General features: G+C 41.4%; 1 protein-coding gene across 1 annotated transcript; it reads left to right on the forward strand.

Moving 5' to 3' along the window:
* The first annotated feature begins 1080 nt into the window (after positions 1 to 1080).
* Positions 1081 to 15451, forward strand: LOC142960448 (voltage-gated potassium channel subunit beta-2). Its single transcript, XM_076102290.1, has 14 exons — positions 1081 to 1385; positions 10809 to 10852; positions 10939 to 10976; positions 11260 to 11339; positions 11567 to 11611; positions 12072 to 12116; positions 12220 to 12263; positions 13838 to 13924; positions 14031 to 14116; positions 14230 to 14350; positions 14454 to 14548; positions 14693 to 14813; positions 15123 to 15211; positions 15362 to 15451. The coding sequence occupies exons 1-14, from the start codon at positions 1081 to 1083 to the stop codon at positions 15449 to 15451; spliced, it is 1290 nt and encodes a 429-aa protein (XP_075958405.1).
* Positions 15452 to 18672: the final 3221 nt, after the last annotated feature.

Here is an 18672-nt window from a genome sequence, read left to right on the forward strand (position 1 = left end):
GGGGTGGGCACGGAGCACGGAGCGTTTGAAATGTCTGGTTTTTGGGCCAGTGTGCCGGCGTTTTTTTCAAATCCGCGCACCGGGAGATTTTGTCGAATAACGGGAGAACTGCCCAGCTGCTGCCGGTATGTGAGCGACTGCACACACTGAAGGTAATAAAGAGAAGCCGGCTCGGTGTTTGCTCTTGGATTTGCTTCTGTTTCCTCTCTCTCCCTCTCTTTCTCTTTCTATTGCATCAACTCGATGCTGCGTGAGGCTGCTGGGCGATGATGCATCGGTGGGGTTTGACTCTGTGAATTCGCATCATATCAAGTCTATTTACCCTGCTCGGACTGATCACCTCGGCAATGTAAATTCCAGCAATTAAGTCAGTTTTTTTTTTTTTTGCTGACAAGCCTTGCGACAAAAAAAAAGAAAAAGAAAAAAGAAAGATATGCCTTATTTCGACGCGAGGTGCGAGGATGCCTGCAGCTGTGATTGTGTCATTGCTGCGGCACAGTCCGGAGCTCCTCGGCTCAAGACAGACACAACTAACCTCAGCTGAAGAGAAGACAGCAAGCTATCAAGTGCTTTACCACCCAACATAAGCCATACCAGCCCGTGCATGTGTATGCGTGCGTGTGTGTGTGTGTGTGTGTGGGAGAAGGCCCGGCTTCTGTTGCACTGAGGATTTTGGGGCTTCCCAAGAAACTGCCACATCCCCAAATCCTGTCTGAGGACTGCTGTGAGTTTACAAGCTCCCTGATGGTTTCTGGAGGGCAGCCCTGATGCATCTTGTGAGCGTGAAAACTTCAAGGACCCTTTTTGCCAGGTTTGCATCACCAGACAGGAGCCGGAGCAGACGGTAACTCTGTGTGTGTCATGTTAGAGGCTGGACTCTTGCCCGCTCCCTCCAGCTCTCAGCCAAAATCTCTGACCTGCCCTGTCTGAGCCCTTCTGTATGAGCATCACTGCTTCGCCACAACAGCACAACAGGAATCGGTGTCAAGCAGCACCAACAATTTGCAGACATTATTAGTTGTGTGACTGTCCCCCTGCCCCCTCTATCAAAATAAGAGCCCCCTGAAACCAGGGTCCAGGATGCAGGTGTCTTTCGCCTGCACTGAGCACAACCTCAAGAGTCGCAGTGAGGACCGACTTTGTGGCCTTCGCACCGCCCCACCTCCCGGAGGAAGCAGTGGAGCAGGGGGAGGTGGGGGAGGAGGAGGCGGCGGTGGCAGTGGAGGAGGAGGCGGTGGAGGTGGTGGAGGTGGACAAGGGAGTAATGGCAACTACATGTCTCAAGGCTCGGCCAAGACCAGGGAGGGGCCCGGGTCCCGTCAGGCTCCACACGGCCATGCCCACATGAAGGAGGCCATCGGGCGCCACACCAGTATGAAGTATAGGTGAGTATGGAGGTTAGGAGCTTCAGGGGTGGAGGGTTAATCCACTTCAGAGGGATCTGGCTGGTTTTCATTTCACTTTGATTATCTCGGCCTTTTGACCTCCAGATTACCCCGCAGGTACTAGATTAACATAATGAGCATCAGCCAGGTGACGACGTGGCAGGTTCCTCTCATCATGGAGCTCTACCAGCCAGGCTTTCTGTCTCTATATCCCTCCTTCTCTTTGCTGAGATGCGAGGTGAAGCTATAAGGTTAGCTTGAATTGTCACCAACATGCATCCTGTAACATATTGTGCAGGCTGCCTACATAGCCATTAGCGAGCACTCAGTGATTCAGTGATTTTACTGACATTATAAAAAATGACATCAACGCTTTAAGAAAACGCTTGCACTGATGGATGTGAAAATGCTTATATAATCCAGAGCAAACAGCCATAATGTTATCGCAGTGGAACAGACAGTATGCATATAGGAGCATCTGCCACAGGCTTAGGTGTTTTATGCTGATTTTTGCCCCGGCCTCCTGCGCTCCACCACTGATTAATGAAAAGCCTGCCTCCAATAACAGCGTTACTAAAAGCACCTCAGGACCCTGCAGCTTTTCTTGGAGGCTTTAAAAGCATTTCATTTTCATAAAATAGAGTTGCAGCCGGGTATCTTATGCACAGAAAAGCATTGTTGCACACTCCAGGTCTGAGTCATAATGTAGAGGGAACACAGACTAGATAAACAGCAAGAATGTTTTTTTTTTTTTTCTCTCTTTTAGTTTCTCTCTGATTCAGCTCACCTTGATGGATCAGAGCTCCAGCTTAATAGGGTGTTTAAAACAGGGAATGAGGCACAAGATGAAACCAGGATGTCTCCACTACTGTTTCATCTCCCTTGAGAATTGCATACATTCGTCTGATTGTGTTATTCTGATTGCTCCGCTCTCTCTGGGAAAGTGTCGGTAATGCAGCAGCACAATAAGTCTATACAGCATATGGCTCCAGTTGCCAGTGGCAACACCCCAGGCGTTGCCTTTTAGTTTTTGTCTTTTTTATTTCCTAATCAGTCAGCACTGCTGTCGCTGATCAGTCCCTTCCGCAACCGAGTCCTCTCAAAGCCCCCACCGCCCGGCCGCAGAGCGTGTTTGTGGCAGCACAGTGGTCGCACATTCTCCATTTTACACTGCCGTCACAACCACACTGAGGTCAGGGAGGAGCAGGGATCTACATAAAACATGTCTGCATGCCGTATGAATGAGTGTGTATCCGTGCAGAGAGTAGATGTCGGAGGTTTCTTGACATGATAGTGGATTGAGGCTAAATGAAAACCACAATAGAGCAGAGGTGAACAGTTGTGAGTACATATTATCTACAGATGGCCCTCATCGTTTCCACTCTTTGCGCTGTTTGACTGCTTGTTTCCTAGTCTCCTAGTCTCCCCTGCTATGTCATTAACGTGAGTATTCATCACTCACCGGCAGGTCGCAGACGATGGCACCTGCTGCCAGTTATCCCTCCCGCGAGCCCCCGCTGCCACCCCCTGCCCCAACTCCTCCGTTTGAATCTCGCTTCATCTCCTTTCTTTGATCAACGTTTCTCAATTTCTGACTAATTTTTCTTTTAAATACTTCAGGGAACACTGTTGCAGTGCATTGCAGCATTCTCTGTTTGTTAAGTTAAAAACGTGTGTGTGTGTGTGTGTGGTTTAAAAGATAAGGAGAAAGGTGATGGAAAGGCAACCAATATGCAAACAATGTAAACAGAGAAATGGCTATTATTAGGGATATTTTCTAACTATATTTAATCAATATTTAAAGGCACAATTGGTAGGATTTGTCAGTTGTGGTTTGTTAAGAGGTCAATGAGGGTTAGGATGCTCACGGTCAGTGGAGAAAAGCCGACCCAAGAACCGAGCTTTGTCTGTTTGGCGTTTCGTCTCGCTATATTTGCGTACAAAGCAAAATGAAAATGGATTATTTTCATTTGAGTCTATAACATCTTGCTCATTGTGCCTTTAAACATTATCTTTCAATCTTTAACATACAGCAATGTCTTTGAGTAATGGGGTTAATCAAACATTGTGATTACAAAACTGTGAAACCAACAAGAAAAACATGTGTTCACATCAGCACGTTTGTATTCCTCAGACCTAAATAAGCACATAAACGCAGCAGAAAACAGCAGTTATACTCTTTTTTTCTTTTTTTTTCGGGACCTGTGGAGGTGAAGTGAGTCTAGAAGTCTCTTCGGAAAAAGTCCCGTCACTCAGCAAATTGGCCGTTTCTATGGTAACCAGGCCCTCTCTTTTCACCGATTGCAACCTGGTATGCATGTCAGGTACATTTCCAAGATAGATTTATCTGCCACTGTTGGACATTTCTCATGGATTTTGGTCAGGGCCGCGGGGCACATTGTGTCAGCTGGAGGAAGCTGGATGCAGCTATCTTAATGCACGAGTGAGAGGATTTGGGAAGCTTATACGAGTCAAACATCGTTAAAGAAGATCGTGGTTGCAGACTCTAAAGCAACTTTAATAACAGAAGGAGAGACAGAGCTCTCTGCTGATGTTTTCCTGGTTTTTTTCTCAGGGAGTCCAGAACTTTTGGCAACATTTTGCTTCTGTGCAGTCAGTTTAGCTCACAGTTTGTCAAAGGAATAGTTCTACATTTTTGGAAATAAATTCATTGTCTTTCTTGCAGAGATTGAGAGGAGAAGAATGACACTACATATCTGGAGAATGGTATCTAACGTCAAACTATAATTTTACAGTTCAATGGCCCTGTGCACTTATGACTTCTGGTGACTAGTAGTTCTCTTGAATACCTATGTTGAATACACTTATTGTAAGTCGCTTTGGATAAAAGCGTCTGCTGAATGACTGTAATCTAATGTAATGTAATGTAATGGCCTCAAGTAGACTCTTCCAATCTTGTCATAGTTAACAATTTCTAGCAAGCTTTTATAGTTTCTTTTTTTAATGACCTCAATAGTAATGGCAGCACCTAGAGGTAGTTTTTGGTGCTAAAGCAGTGCAGTGCCCCCTGACAGCGCATCTCAATGACGATCTTCCATGTTTTTGGATATTTTTGGTTGATTAAATCTTAGTTTGGTTTGATGAATTCGTCCGTGGCTGTTCTGTAAAGGCCCGTTTATTTTGGGGAATGTTTGTTTGGCGTTATGGCATCTGTGTGCCGCTACCACTTTAGCGTAGTAGCCCCAATAAGTCCTATTGGACTAACGTCACGAGCAAAACCACCAAGTGATCTAAGCTAACCAACCCAAGTTGAAAAAGTAAAAAATCAGTTCCAGGGTTTTTTTTAAAGATATATTTGGACACTGTTACTTAAGCATAATTAAGCAATAGTTAGCTAGCTTAATTTAGCAATTGTTAGTTAGCTTAAGAACAGCGATGTATGAAGGAAGTAGGTTGTTATTGATGAATGGGTCAAACCTCGGACATTCACCAAACTTAGTCCAAGTAGGAGTCCTGTGAAAAGCCTCTTTTGTTCACTTAAAGGACAAAATATTTGCAGTTTTTTTTAAATGATTATTATTATTTTCAGTTGTAAGTCGTTTGGTTAGCTTTAGGCAACAAAACTACTTGGTTATGTTTAGGAGAAATATGTATAGCCTACAGCAGGTTAGACATACAGTATCTAATGTGTGCCCAGGTTTGGTGCACATAGCATTGTTTGCTACAGACACCCGGGTGACAATGAGATAAGATATACTTTACTGTTTTTGTCTTGGGCTCCAAGCCGCTGCATCACATTATACACTTGGCAGCATCACAATCCACATGCACGCATAGAACATAGAACATACATACACTCATGCATGAACGTGCTTAAATACACATGTCGACAATCGTTAGACTGTCTATGCCGCCAGGGGGTAAATAGTATCGTTGGTATCTGAAATCTGGCTGCAAATAGCTTCTGCATTTTTTTGTCATTTTTGAATGATCAAATGATGATAAGGTCCACTTACTAGCTTGACCCACATCTCATGGTCTTCATCAGCACATATGACGTTTCCATAGATGCTGTGATTTGGGAGAAAGCTCTGGAAAAATGTGGTCAGCAAAGTTGATAAACCAGATAACAAATAGAAATGTCCAGTGACAGGTGATGTGCCACAAAGTAAAATACCGTAATAATGATAATACCTATATGCAGCGGCATTTTTAGCTGGAAAACAAGGCGTTGCATTTGTGTAGAGATTTGAAGTGTCCTGAAATTCAACCATGCAGAGAGGCGCTGTTCTCCAACAGAGTACTCTTGAACAGTAAGTTTTGAAAGCCTGAACTCTCAGCAGCTGATGAAGTAATGATTGAGTTGTACTGATGAACAACCCTGTCGAGTTGTACCGATACATTGAGGCCCTGCGGTGCTGTGAGACGGTGATTCAGCCCCAGTCTTATCACTCACTCAGTTACCCTTTTACACACGCTGAGGGCACAATGAATTCACAGCTTCAGCTTGTTAATTTGATCCCAGACTATTTACTTTAATGTGGTTTTAGAGTTGCCTCATACATAAAAAAAAACCTGCAGCAAGCAGACTGTTCCCACTTTTAAAACCCTATGGACGCCATGATAAATACCAAACAGTGATAAAATATGGACTTCAGAGGGCAGTCGTGATGAATAATACTAATTGAGTAATAATTAAGTGCTTTGGCCTCATATTGTTATCATGATCATCTTTGGAAATAAATGGGATGTTTAGCAGGGAAGAGAACAAGGCTACATGCTGCAACAACCTTGACCTTTAACAATCCTCTCGCTGGGTTTTTGAGTTTTAAGCTGACTGAACAGATTAATGACGTTACTTTGAGGTCTTGCAACAGGTTTTAGGCAAAGTAACACAATTTACTTGTTTGATTTCATCCTGGCTCCTAATCTAAATATATCCAAACTATAATCTGTTTTTGGCTGTTAAACGGCAAAATTGTGGCTGCTTATTTGATCTGCCTTCTAATATATATTAACAGGTTGCTGAATGTTATAATTATATATCATAGAACCATGCAATACTTTTTGATATTTGCATAGCTGCAGGGTTGGAGACCTTAAAGGGGTTTTAAAACGTGTAACTTAATCTTTTCGCAATGCGAAGTGACTGCTGGGTCAGTGTTGTTTGTTGAAGCTTACATTTGTCAATATTTGCCTGTGGACGGAACCGATAGCAGCAGTCAGCAGGCTTGTTCTGGACAGCGAGCGTCGTAATCAGGGCCGGGAAATCCACGTCACGTCCTCTAGTCAAAGTCAGAGTGTAATATTGTCTTTCAGCGGAGACAAAGTCATTATAGCATGTCATTATGTAAGAGCAGGAACACAGCCTAATAAAAGACAAGTCCAGTAGACGTCCAGGAAGTATTTAAATATATCATCTAACCTTTAATATCTTTGTAAAAGCTCTTTGGAGTCTTGTACTTTTACCCAATATTCAGCTGTCTGAAATATGAACATGCACTGCGAATGTAATTTCAGTTTTTCCACTTGCTTCACTTCTTGATGTTTTAAATCACAGAACATCAAGAGAAACTAGGTAAACTGAAGGACAGTGCGACACTCAAAAACATCTTAGCGACAGCATTTAATCATTTTAAATTCATCGAGCTGTCAGAGTCTATATTTATGAGGCAGCGGACCAGACACATCTTTTCAATATTCAACTTCATCCCTCGCCACAGACATAATGCAGGTTGGCAGGTAATCGTGCAGTGACCCTTTTAAACAAAAAAACAAACTATGCACACTTGTATTCAAGTTCCCTTAACTTCCCTTAACTGTGTTGTATGTCTATGTTCTTTCATGTGTTGTAAAACCAATTGCCTTTCGGGGACAAAAAGAAAGTTGATACGCAAGAGAGCAGCTGAGATTGAGCGTCTGTGTGTGAGAGAGAATCTGCTCTGCTCAGTGTATTTTATAATTAGGACAGACCTACTGTCCTAATTGTTTTAATATATCTTTAATACAACTCAATTTAAAAACATTACACTACATGAACAGTCTGTTGTTTAGCCTAATTCATTAATAATAGCTGAAGCAAGAATTAGAGCGCTGTCAGAATGACACTGGGTCCTTGTCCCTCAAAGTTAATCCGTTCACACAATGTACATTTTCTCACTTATTGTGGTATGTAGCATTGCAGATTGCAAATGTCTGCCTCGACATCAACACAATGGAAGTCAGGGGAAGTTTGTTTGTGGTGCTCAAAGCATGCAAATTCAGCAAAAACAGAAACAATGTCCTTGGTTCTGTTTTTCAGAAATAGTCCCCGGGGATTATCTAGATTCTAGAGCAACAAGGACACTGATCAGAGGAAAGAGATGTTGGTGGGAAATAAAAAAAATAATGCAATTTGTCAGTGCTTTGAGCACCGAAAGTAAGAATTTATTTGCCTCCACTGTTTTGAGGCAGAAAATGAAATCTCATGGCGTAGGTGAGAAAATGTGATCTTTGTAATTTGGGTGAAATAACCCTGAACAAGTGTATACAGCATTATTAAAAGAGTTAATATCAGATGTGCTTCCCTCCGGAGAAGAGCCTGCTCAGCATGTGTGTGGCATTTCATGACAACTGCAGGGAAAAAAGCCCTCCATCATTTGCACCTAACCATCTGTAAACAGTCTTCCTCCTGTCTCGGGTGAGAACTAACTATAAATGTCAGCACGGGTTAAAATGCTGACTACACCGTGACAGAGCACCTGTGTGCCTATACCTTCCTCCCATCCATTAACAATGTATGGAACAACCAAGTCCCTGTAATCACCTTGTTCGGAGTTCATGATTTGTGGCGAGAAAGAAAATAGATGAGTAAGCACGGAGAGCCCTATTTATGAACACTACAGAGAAGCATCTGTGTTTCCGTGTGCCCTTCTCACAAGTGCATTCATGCGTGACTGCATGTAGATCTGTGCCTGTGTTGGGAGTGTAATTCCCATCGAGCGTGAACATTCGCATGAGAGCAACGACCGGCCCCCACTGACTCCGGCACAATATAGATCATGTTAGTTTGTCGCCCACCAAATGCATGTCAGGCTAAATATAGGCCGACAGTCTGCACACATGCATCTGGCGTGAGAAAGTGGGAGAGAATGTCATGGGAGATAGTGAGAGGAAAGACGGAGCATGTGTCTGTCCAGACTCTACCGGCAGTAATTCAGCAGACTGCAGCACTGCAGTGGCGGAGTGAGAGCGGGGAGGGGGCGGCCAGTTCGCATCCCCACATAGCCCAGAAACAGAAAAAATAATTGTGTTTTACGTGGCACAGCAATCCTGAATTCACCCACTAATGCAAGCCTTTTTCTCTTTGTGCGCCTATTTTCTTTAAAAATCCAGATTGAACACAAGCTTACTGAAACAGAAAAAGCATGCACTTGTGTAACAGTTGTGGATGCTACCGGATGCTTGACATTCTCTCTAATGCTGACTCATGTTTAGTTCTGTTTGTCACACATAAAATTTGTAATATAACACATTGCATTCTGTTTTTCCATCATGGTGCTCTTGTGTGATTAAGGTGGTAAACACAGTCAGCTTTATTAATGCAATGCACATTTACAGTGCGAGATAGCCTTGTGCTAAATAATAAGGGATATATATAGATAGATAGATAGATTAGTTTGAGACACAGAAATCTCATTTATATACTCTGTATGCAGATACAGTATTTATCTTGCAGTTGATGTTGAGTCCCATATTTTTGATGGATTTCAAGCCTTTCTTTTTGTTTTGAAGCTGTTTTAACTAGCAGGGAATATTTTGGGGTTGCTTTTATTAGTCCCACCTGGTCAAATGTTGTCTGACAAAAAATTCCCTTGAACCTCCCCCTGACTGAGGACAAAAAGGCACAATTTGATGGATGTCACAAAACAAAACCAGTACAGGAGAACCAGACTAACGAAAAAAACCTAAAAAAAACCATTTGAATATTTGATTTGAAAAAGTCTCTGAAGTGTGTTTTCTCCCATGTGCCTCGTTTATATTTACTCCCAGTGTTCAAAGTGACTGTCAGCGTGTGAGAACAGGCAGAGCCGTCATTGGTTGACAAACGAGAGCCAGATTACCATACAAGGAAACATCAACATCAAACCCCCACTAACAGTCTCCCCTAACATCCCCGACCTTCCACCTGTGTGCTATTTTGACGGGTTTAAAGGAACGACACAAACAATGAGTGTTTCACACCCGCGCTGCAGCGCACACCCAAACACTGACGCCCACGCGCATCAAACGCGCACACGCTGGGACACATGCTTACATATGCAGGAATCTAAAAACAGCTTAAGGTCAAGCCTTAAAAATAGACCAGAGAAAATAAAAGCAGGACTCGTTCGACTGAGTCTAAGTGCTCTGACAGTCTGTCTTTCTGCATTTGGCTATTTGTGGCGGACGCAGGCAGGCGGAGAGGGGAGAGGCGCTGGAGATGTAAAGACGCCGAGCAGCGAGTTGCACTGCAGTTCTTCTGCCTCTCCAGCTGACTCCGCGGCTAATTAGAATGGGGGAGAGCGCGCATTGGAGGAGGAGAGCGAGCATGAAGCCCACATCCTTTTCAGCTGTATACAGTACATGCTCCTGTGGTACCAAACGCAGCTATCTTCTTCTCTGCATGCTTGCCCTTCAAATTCCAGCTGTCTGAATAATTAGATGGGTGATGGACTCTCCTTAAGCGTGTGGAACATTTTGAGCCATATATACCCCACAGACCAAAAGAAGCTTTAGCCTATCTGAGCTGAGCCCTGTTCCCTCCAGCTGTTTCACTGACCCAGTGTTATACACTGAACTGTTAACATGCGAAGGATGAAAGGTCAATTGTTCAGAAATAATTAGACGCTGGCTGTAATTTAACCACAGGCGAGAAAGACTTTCAATCAGCAGCAGTGGTGGAGGAAGCATTCACATCCAGGCATGCTGTGGAAATAATTGTGTTCATATTTTGTGATTTTTATCTTGTGTTATACTTCAGTTTTATGCACAACACCTGATTTGTGTTACATATTAATATTATTATTTTGTCTTTGTTTGTTCTCGATTTATGTAAAATTGCATCTTTAGTTTTTTGTTCTCAGTATTTTGAGGACACAATGACGAAACCAAAGTAATCCTTTTATTTGAGTCACAGTAGCAATACCAAAATGTTAAAATAATTTGATACTACTGTCTCAAAATCTTAATTTTCAAAGTAACCACACAGCTGTGATGTAAATGTAGTGGAGTAAAAGTATAAAATAGCATAAAAATATCATAAAAGGGAAACAATAAAGTAGCTCAGACCTTGGGTGCAGCACTTGTCACTCACACACATCAATGTACTGTAAGATGGGGTCTCATCTGTGATGTATCCTAAATGCCAACACATCATACCTTTTTGTTTTTTCTTTCTGAGCTTCACAGATTTTTTTTTTTTCTTTCTTTCTTTCTTGACAGGAACCTTGGGAAGTCGGGCCTACGTGTTTCCTGCCTCGGGTTAGGTGAGTTGGGTTTGAAGGCAGGATAATATTCACCTCTGTTTCAACCCCTCCAACAAAACAACGTCTCCGTCTCTCCTCTCGTTCAGGCACCTGGGTGACGTTTGGATCACAGATCTCTGATGAGGTGAGATCTCTGTTGTCTCCGTTTGTATGAGAAGTTGATTCCTGAACACCCTCAATCGTATTGCTTTTTGTGGAAAACACTGAGTCCAATCTGTGTTTTCAATTATAGAAATGGAAAATCCCACAGACCTGATACCTAGAAACTAAAGTAGCTGGTGCAATATTCAATATTATCTCTACTGTATTAGCCTCCCTGCATATCGTGCCCTTCGCGGACGACCTCTGTGTAATTGGAATTTGTCCACCGTCTCCGTCTCTCAGTCTTAATGTTTGTGTTCCCCCAGATGGCCGAGAACCTGATGACCATAGCTTATGAGAACGGAGTGAACCTGTTTGACACAGCAGAGGTGTACGCGTCTGGAAGGTCAGGCTCCGCTTATTCCTCCGAGCATAGAGAAAAACTTCAGCTTCTGTTTAATCTTTCCCTAGCATGTACTTTTAAGTGTTCTTTATATTCTCTGATGCAACTTCTCTCTTGAGTGTTCCGGTTTCTTTAACATATGACAAGAGATCTTGTATGATTCAACATTATTGTGCAGAAGTCTGAATTTAGCATCAACCTATCACAGTGAATGATGTGTTTCTCCACAGAGCGGAAATCACTCTAGGCAACATCGTCAAGAAGAAAGGATGGAGGTGATATTACTCATTTTTCCAGACTGACTCACATGTGAAAGGCTTTCTAACTCTATTATATTATGAATATACTTCTTGAAATCATAATCAAACAATGCCTTGCTTTTCTGAATTGCACTGCATGGCCACAGTTTTTATTACTGCTGGAACAGGAGTATTAAAATATCTCAAGGGAAATTCATACTTTTTTAGAAAAATGAGGAGCTTTAGCCTTTTTAAAATAAATACTGGTGGCTGACTTGCCTGGCTGCCAAACCTGTCTGGGAAATCCGTGAGATATTTTTAATCTGAGGAAAAAATGTATCCACATTTCTTTTTGATGACCAATGATTGCAGGCATGCAGAAAGAAAACTGTTATACTTCCATTTAGAAATCAGAAGATTGAAGATTTCAGACTAACATTCTTTTAAATGCTTTCCCATGATAACTGTGCTCCTAATACTTATGTGTCTTTGCCAGGCGTTCAAGTTTTGTCATCACAACAAAGATCTATTGGGGAGGCCAGTAAGTATAACACCTAAAGACAATATGCTTAAAAGGCAAAATCATTGTTTTCATTCTTCCTTTCAATAGAACATCAATAATCTTTGTTTTCATCACTTCACAGAGCAGAGACAGAGAGAGGACTCTCCAGAAAGCACATTATTGAAGGTAGTGTATTTTAAATTTTTTTTTAATTGAAGTACCTGAAATTAATTTATAAACAATCAATACCAAATACAAGAAGGTTCAGGTTTAGCTCCAGGAAAGTTAAAAACTGTAAAAAAAAAAACAATTAAGGTTCAAAAGTCTGTTTTCTTGGATTGTATTGTACTTTTATTTGATATAAAATGTTTCCCAGAATGCATTAGTTTGGGCCCCAGAGCCTGAGATGTGATGAATCATTTGAGGACCCTGAGTGTGTGTGCACTGTTTGTCTCGCTCAGTCAAAGCCTCTCCATGTCTCGTGTCACAGTGAAAACATCAACATGTTTAAATCAAATAAAAACCACCACATACCAAAAACAAGTAAAGTCCTTTACAACAGCTGATGGTTTGCATCGACATGTTAGTGGACTGTTTGCTGGTAGAAGATGGGGAGCATGATTATAGCAAAAGTGAGAAAGTTGATGGAAATCAGATGAGGATGTTTTGGTGGGTTGTCATCAGATATTGCCGCTAACTGAAGTCTGTCTTTCTAGTAACAAAGGTACAGGGGGTCAGATGAGGGAACATGGAGATGTCGTTTCAGTGACGATAACATCTCAGGATCATCAGGGTTATCTTTCCAGACACTTAATCAGTTCCCCCTCCCCCCAAATGATCCTGAAGAGGCTATTGGCCTTATATAGGGTCATCTTCATTGTATGTTTTGTAGGAAGTGTGGCCTCTGTGACCGTCATTGTCATGAGGCTTTTGATTTGAGGCTATTGCGTAAGTGAGTGGACTACGTGTAAGGGCAGCGCTCATATTTGGACTTCATATTTCTCTTAATTTGTGGCCACCTTGTGGGTGGCAATATTGGTCTGTCAGTCCACCACTTTGGTCCAGACTGAATGATCTCAGCAACAATTGGATGGATTGCTATTTTGTATAGACAGTCATGATTCCTACCTGGTAGATGAATCCTAATTGCTTTGGTTATCCCCTGACTTTCGCTCTAGTGCCATCATGAGGTTGACATTTGTTTGCCGCCTACTTTGGTTTACCCATTAATTAACCTCTGCTGCACTTTGTGTTCAGTGCTAATTAGCATAAGGGATAGGCGATAATTCAATATGATAATATATTGTCTTTAGATGAAATCATATATTGTGATACACAATCACGTCGTCTTAATTGATAATAACAAGCACGTACTGACTCAAAGGGAAATAGTTTGAGGGAATATCATTCGAAGATCGCAGTTTTGTTTTAACATCACACTTAACATTTACATTAACTTAACATTACCACTAAAATGCGATTAACAGATGTGTAAATATGGAAATATATATATTTCTTAATTTCACTTGAAACTGTCATGCCCATCTTGCACTGAAGTTCTTAACAAAATGAGAAAATACTCCGGCTATAAGAGGATATAAATTAACATTGTAAACATGGTAAACATTATTCCTACGAAACAACAACATTTTCATAGTGAGCACGTTAGCATTTAGCTCAAAGCACCACTGTGCTGACGTATTGACTCATAGACATTCTGATGATGACGACGTCTAATCACTGACCATTGTTTATAACAGGTTTACGAGGATCCTTATCAAGACTCCAGCTAGAATATGTGGACATTGTTTTTGCCAACAGAAATGATGTCAACAGTCCCATGGAAGGTCAGTTACAGATGTTTGAAATTATTATTCTTGTTTGCTGCAATGAATTGCCTTGAATTGTTCAAAAGAGTGTAATGTAAATATGACTGTTTGCTGTGATTTACAGAGATTGTACGGGCCATGACGTTTGTAATAAACCAGGGTATGGCTATGTACTGGGGAACATCCCGCTGGAGTGCCATGGAAATCATGGTGAATGCTGCTCTCAACACTCAGAAAAGCTCACTCTTGACAAACTGAAGGCTGTCATGTTATGGCATGAATGATATTCGGTAACCATTTTGTCTCTGCCTGTTTGGCACCAGGAGGCGTATTCGGTGGCACGCCAGTTCAACCTGATACCACCTGTGTGTGAGCAGGCAGAGTATCACTATTTCCAGAGGGATAAAGTGGAGGTGCAGCTTCCCGAGCTCTACCACAAGATCGGTCAGACATCCACAGTCCTGCAGATCTATTTATCTTTATTCTTTTAACTGAAGGTTCTTTCTGTTTCATTCAAAAAAAATCTGCTCTTATTCCACACTTTCAGGTGTTGGAGCAATGACCTGGTCTCCACTTGCTTGTGGATTAATCACAGGGAAGTACAGTGATGGTGTGCCAGAGTGCTCCAGAGCAGCAATGAAGGTCAGTTTGATTTGACTGGCCCTCCTCTGGGATTCCTCTCACTGGAAATCAGCCTGGGTGTAATTCTCTCCCTGATCAGTGGGGTAACTGCAGTGTGAAATCAGTGCTGCATTAACGCTTTTCTCCATTTTGCTCCCGGTGAAGGGATACCAGTGGCTGAAGGAGCGGGTGAACAGCGAGGAGGGCCGCAGGCAGCTCGCTAAAATCAAGGAGCTCCATCTACTGGCAGACAGACTGGGCTGCACTGCTGCACAGTTGGCCATAGGTACGACCCAGGCCAATAACAACACTGCACTGATCTGTTTTAGATTTGCTTTTTGTCAAAGCTGAAATGTTTTTGGGGTACAAAACTATTGATTCAAAATGTCTGTTCACATATTTCCCACGTAAGATAAAAGTGAAAGTTAAGCAACTCAAATATTTTTGGTAGATGCCTGTTTAATTTGTTCATTTGACAATGCTAAATGTCTGATTTCTGCAAAACACTACAAACTCAAATTCATCCACTTGTTCTTTGGTTATCACTGATATCACCACCGTTAACTGATTGTGAGTTTCATTGTTTTTTTTACAGCCTGGTGTCTGCGCAGTGAGGGAGTCAGCTCAGTACTTCTGGGTGTTTCTAATACAGACCAGCTACTCGAGAACCTGGGTGCCCTACGGGTAGATTTTATTTCCTTTCTTCCTTTCATGTTAAGAATTGAACCTGACACACTGACCCATAGTTGTAAGAACCAATAGGTATGCTTATTTGTGAGCAATGTAAATGACAAAAAAAAATAAATAATTGACTTTCTTTCTTCCTGCTTACAGATTTTAACCCAAATGACCCCTCAAACTATTACTGAGATTGATGCCCTGCTGGGAAACAAGCCACACTCGAAGAAAGAGTTGCGCGCTTGAAGATGCAAATCCGAGTGACAGATGATGTTTCGAGATGACGAAGAAGACAAATGACATTGGGGAAACATCGTTTTTTGCTCTGCTGTATACTCAACAACTTGCATGTCCTCAGCAACATTATGCTTCCAGTACGTGCGCATATCCATTTTGCGCACTACGCTGTATCATGTATGAAAAAAAAGAACATCTCTCAATTGGGGAAAAAAAGAAAAACTAACGGGTCATACATTGCTCACTGCAGATTGTTCACAGCTTAATTATTTCTACAGAGGGGAGTCTCTGCCATCCAAAGAGACCAACAGAGGTTGAAAGATGTTCAACTGATGTCAAAGCAGATTTGACTCTTGTTAATCAAATGTTCTGAAGTGGGAAAAAAACACCTCTGTGCTAAAATGGAACTTTAAAGTGTGAATGGTGCTTTCATTGGACACGAGTCTCCTCCCCTCGCAGCTGCCTGTTATTCTGTATGATGTTTAGTACCCAGCAGCCAGAGAGCCAAAGGTTAGTACTCATGTCACTAGCCTAACATTTCCCATAGTGTGCATGTGACTGATCTGCCACGCTCACTGCTTTACAGGGTTGGGAACAATAGATTACTTGTAAAGTTGTTGCAGTGAAAAAAAAAAAAAAATCCTGTATGGTCTCTAACTAAAAACTGATCACATGTTTTAAACATTGATTTATTACTTTGAAAGTAACCAAATATTGTGAGCATTTTTACACATGCTGAAATAATGATGGCACAAATTACTTGAACTGAATTCAAATGAATGGATTAGACCGCAACGGCAACTGATAGACTGGCTTTTTAATTAAAGTGCATTATGTTAGTTATTAAAATACAAAATTGGCAATCAGAAGTGGCTAAAATTTTGAAAGTAACTTTCCCAACCCTGCTGCTTTCTCGGCAGTCTTTGCCTCTCCTGTTTGTAAACTGTGCGCATGTCCCTTTAAGAGAGAATAGCCCTAAAAGGTTGTAAATGTGGCATGGCTTTTATGGCTTATGTAGATTTGCAGTGCCCTTGTAAGCCATTTTTTCTTACTCTAAATGGTCTGGCAGTTTGATCCAGGATCTGTGCTGGCGGGCACTCTTGCTTTCAAGAGTCTGCAGTCTGCAGACACGGCTGTGTGTCCATCTTACGTTGAGACTTTGTATTGTCCAACTGTATCAAAACGATGCATTCTTGTGAAGAGCATCATTGTTCCTAAATCGGAGGCTTGAGACATTTGGACTATGTGGAAAGGTCACTGAGCATCTGACACAAAGATGTGGACACTGTGGGGAACTAGTAGTTTTAAAATAATAGAACATCAATGATATGACTGAGTTTGTCTAATGTGATATTTCTCTTGCCACGGGTCACTTGGGGTAAGATTTAGCAAATGTAACTATTTTTTTTGTTTTGTGGGAGCCTAAAAATATAGCTTCTCTGGGAGTTCTCTCTCTCTGTATCGTTTGTTCCCTAGATTCTTGCACACATGCACAACTCGTTTTATACTGTGCATTTTATGTCTTTACCCTTTAGTTTTGTATTGATTTCAATACTTTGTGATGTGAAAGGGCGATTTGTTCATTTTGTGATATTTCTTTCCATGAAAACAGCACCAATCTCCAGAGCGGATGATTTAATACATGACGTTATTTTATTTGGTGCAAGGTTACACTGTACTGTAAATAGGCTTTTCTGTTTGGCAGTGAGTTAAAAAGATAAAGGTTAAATATATGAATCCTGAAGGAGCAGCTGGAACGTTGCTCTCTTCTGTGACTCTGATGTTCAGTTAGACTGACTGTAGCTTCAAGTGTACAAAGATCCTTCAATCAAACCTTGAAAATGTAACTTTTGCCTGCATAACTTATATTTTACTGTCTTGCAACAAAGAGAAACCAAACGAGAGAAGAGACAACTCATTCTGAATGTATCGTGTCTGTTGCTCAAACCTAAAGGCACAAAGCACATAACTTGTTTTAAAGGTCATTTCCGTTTGAAACTGTTGCAAACATTTACATTGGAATTAGAAGAAAAAGGTTCACCATGCAGGAGATTCATGCACACACACACACACCATTCTGAGTCAAAATGTTTATAGAACATCCGATAAGATTTGTGTATTCACTATTCATAACCTGAACCTTTAGGCTAAACCATAGCTGTAATGTTAAAGTTAGCTAACCTTCCATGTTAACATTTGGAATAAACTGTTTATTTGTATATATGTACAGGGATTCTAATTTATGATCTGTATATAAACAACCTATCGCCCCAAAAGACATTAAATAGCATATTGGCTATTACCCACAATGCTGTCAGCTCTCGGATTCTAATCGACCTCCAGTGTATTATACCATTTGCTCCCACGATGGGTTTTAGCTTCCTTCGGTACACCAGAACAACATATACTGTTGATGGGTACACTCACTCAGATGACTCACTAACTACTGACTGTATTTGCACAAAACTGTTATCCCTCAGATTCAACACATTTATGCAGATGAGGTAAAAACAAGCAGCAGCAGCTCCTTGACCTCCTGATTTGTCTCATTGTTACAGCTAGTCTGCACTCATAAATTCAGCCAGCAAACAAAGACACCAGTAGATAACACATACCGCGTGATGCAACCTTCTAAGCTTATCAGACATACTTTCAGGCAACCTTGAACCGATTTGGTTGCACCATTTCTGCACCCAGTGACACTCTAAATGTGCCTTTGTTTGTACTTCCTGGTGTGGTAGTGTGTGAGTACAGACTATGACAGCCTCAAGTACTGAGTATGGAGGAAGTGCCATGATTTTGTATGTGCGTCTGTACTATATATGAGATCCATTCTTTTTGGAGATGTTTTAAATATAGCAAGGCACATCGGAAGCTTCTGCAAAATGCAAAACTGCTTGTGAAATACTGTTAGTGCCCGTGCAGACTTGGATTAAGCTGTTACTTTTATTCCTGAGTGTTTCTCATTCTGGCAAAGACATTTTTTTAGTTGACATGACCAAACTTTTAGCTTTCCTGAATATTAATGTGTGACTAAACAGACTCACTCATACTTGTAACAAAGGCCCAGATCTACTAAATATCTGTGGTGGCATTAGGCAATTGAGGTTTGAAAAATGGCACCTCTGAATTATTAAACATGTGTACACACAGATACAGGTGCAGATTTACACATGTTATAGTTCGATGCATTTTGAGATTTTGGTAAATGACTCTTATCCTTGGTGATA

The sequence above is a fragment of the Anarhichas minor genome, unplaced genomic scaffold (assembly GCF_050575085.1).
Source record: "Anarhichas minor isolate MPS153535 unplaced genomic scaffold, ASM5057508v1 ptg000027l, whole genome shotgun sequence".
NCBI classification, from domain to species: Eukaryota; Metazoa; Chordata; class Actinopteri; order Perciformes; family Anarhichadidae; genus Anarhichas; species Anarhichas minor.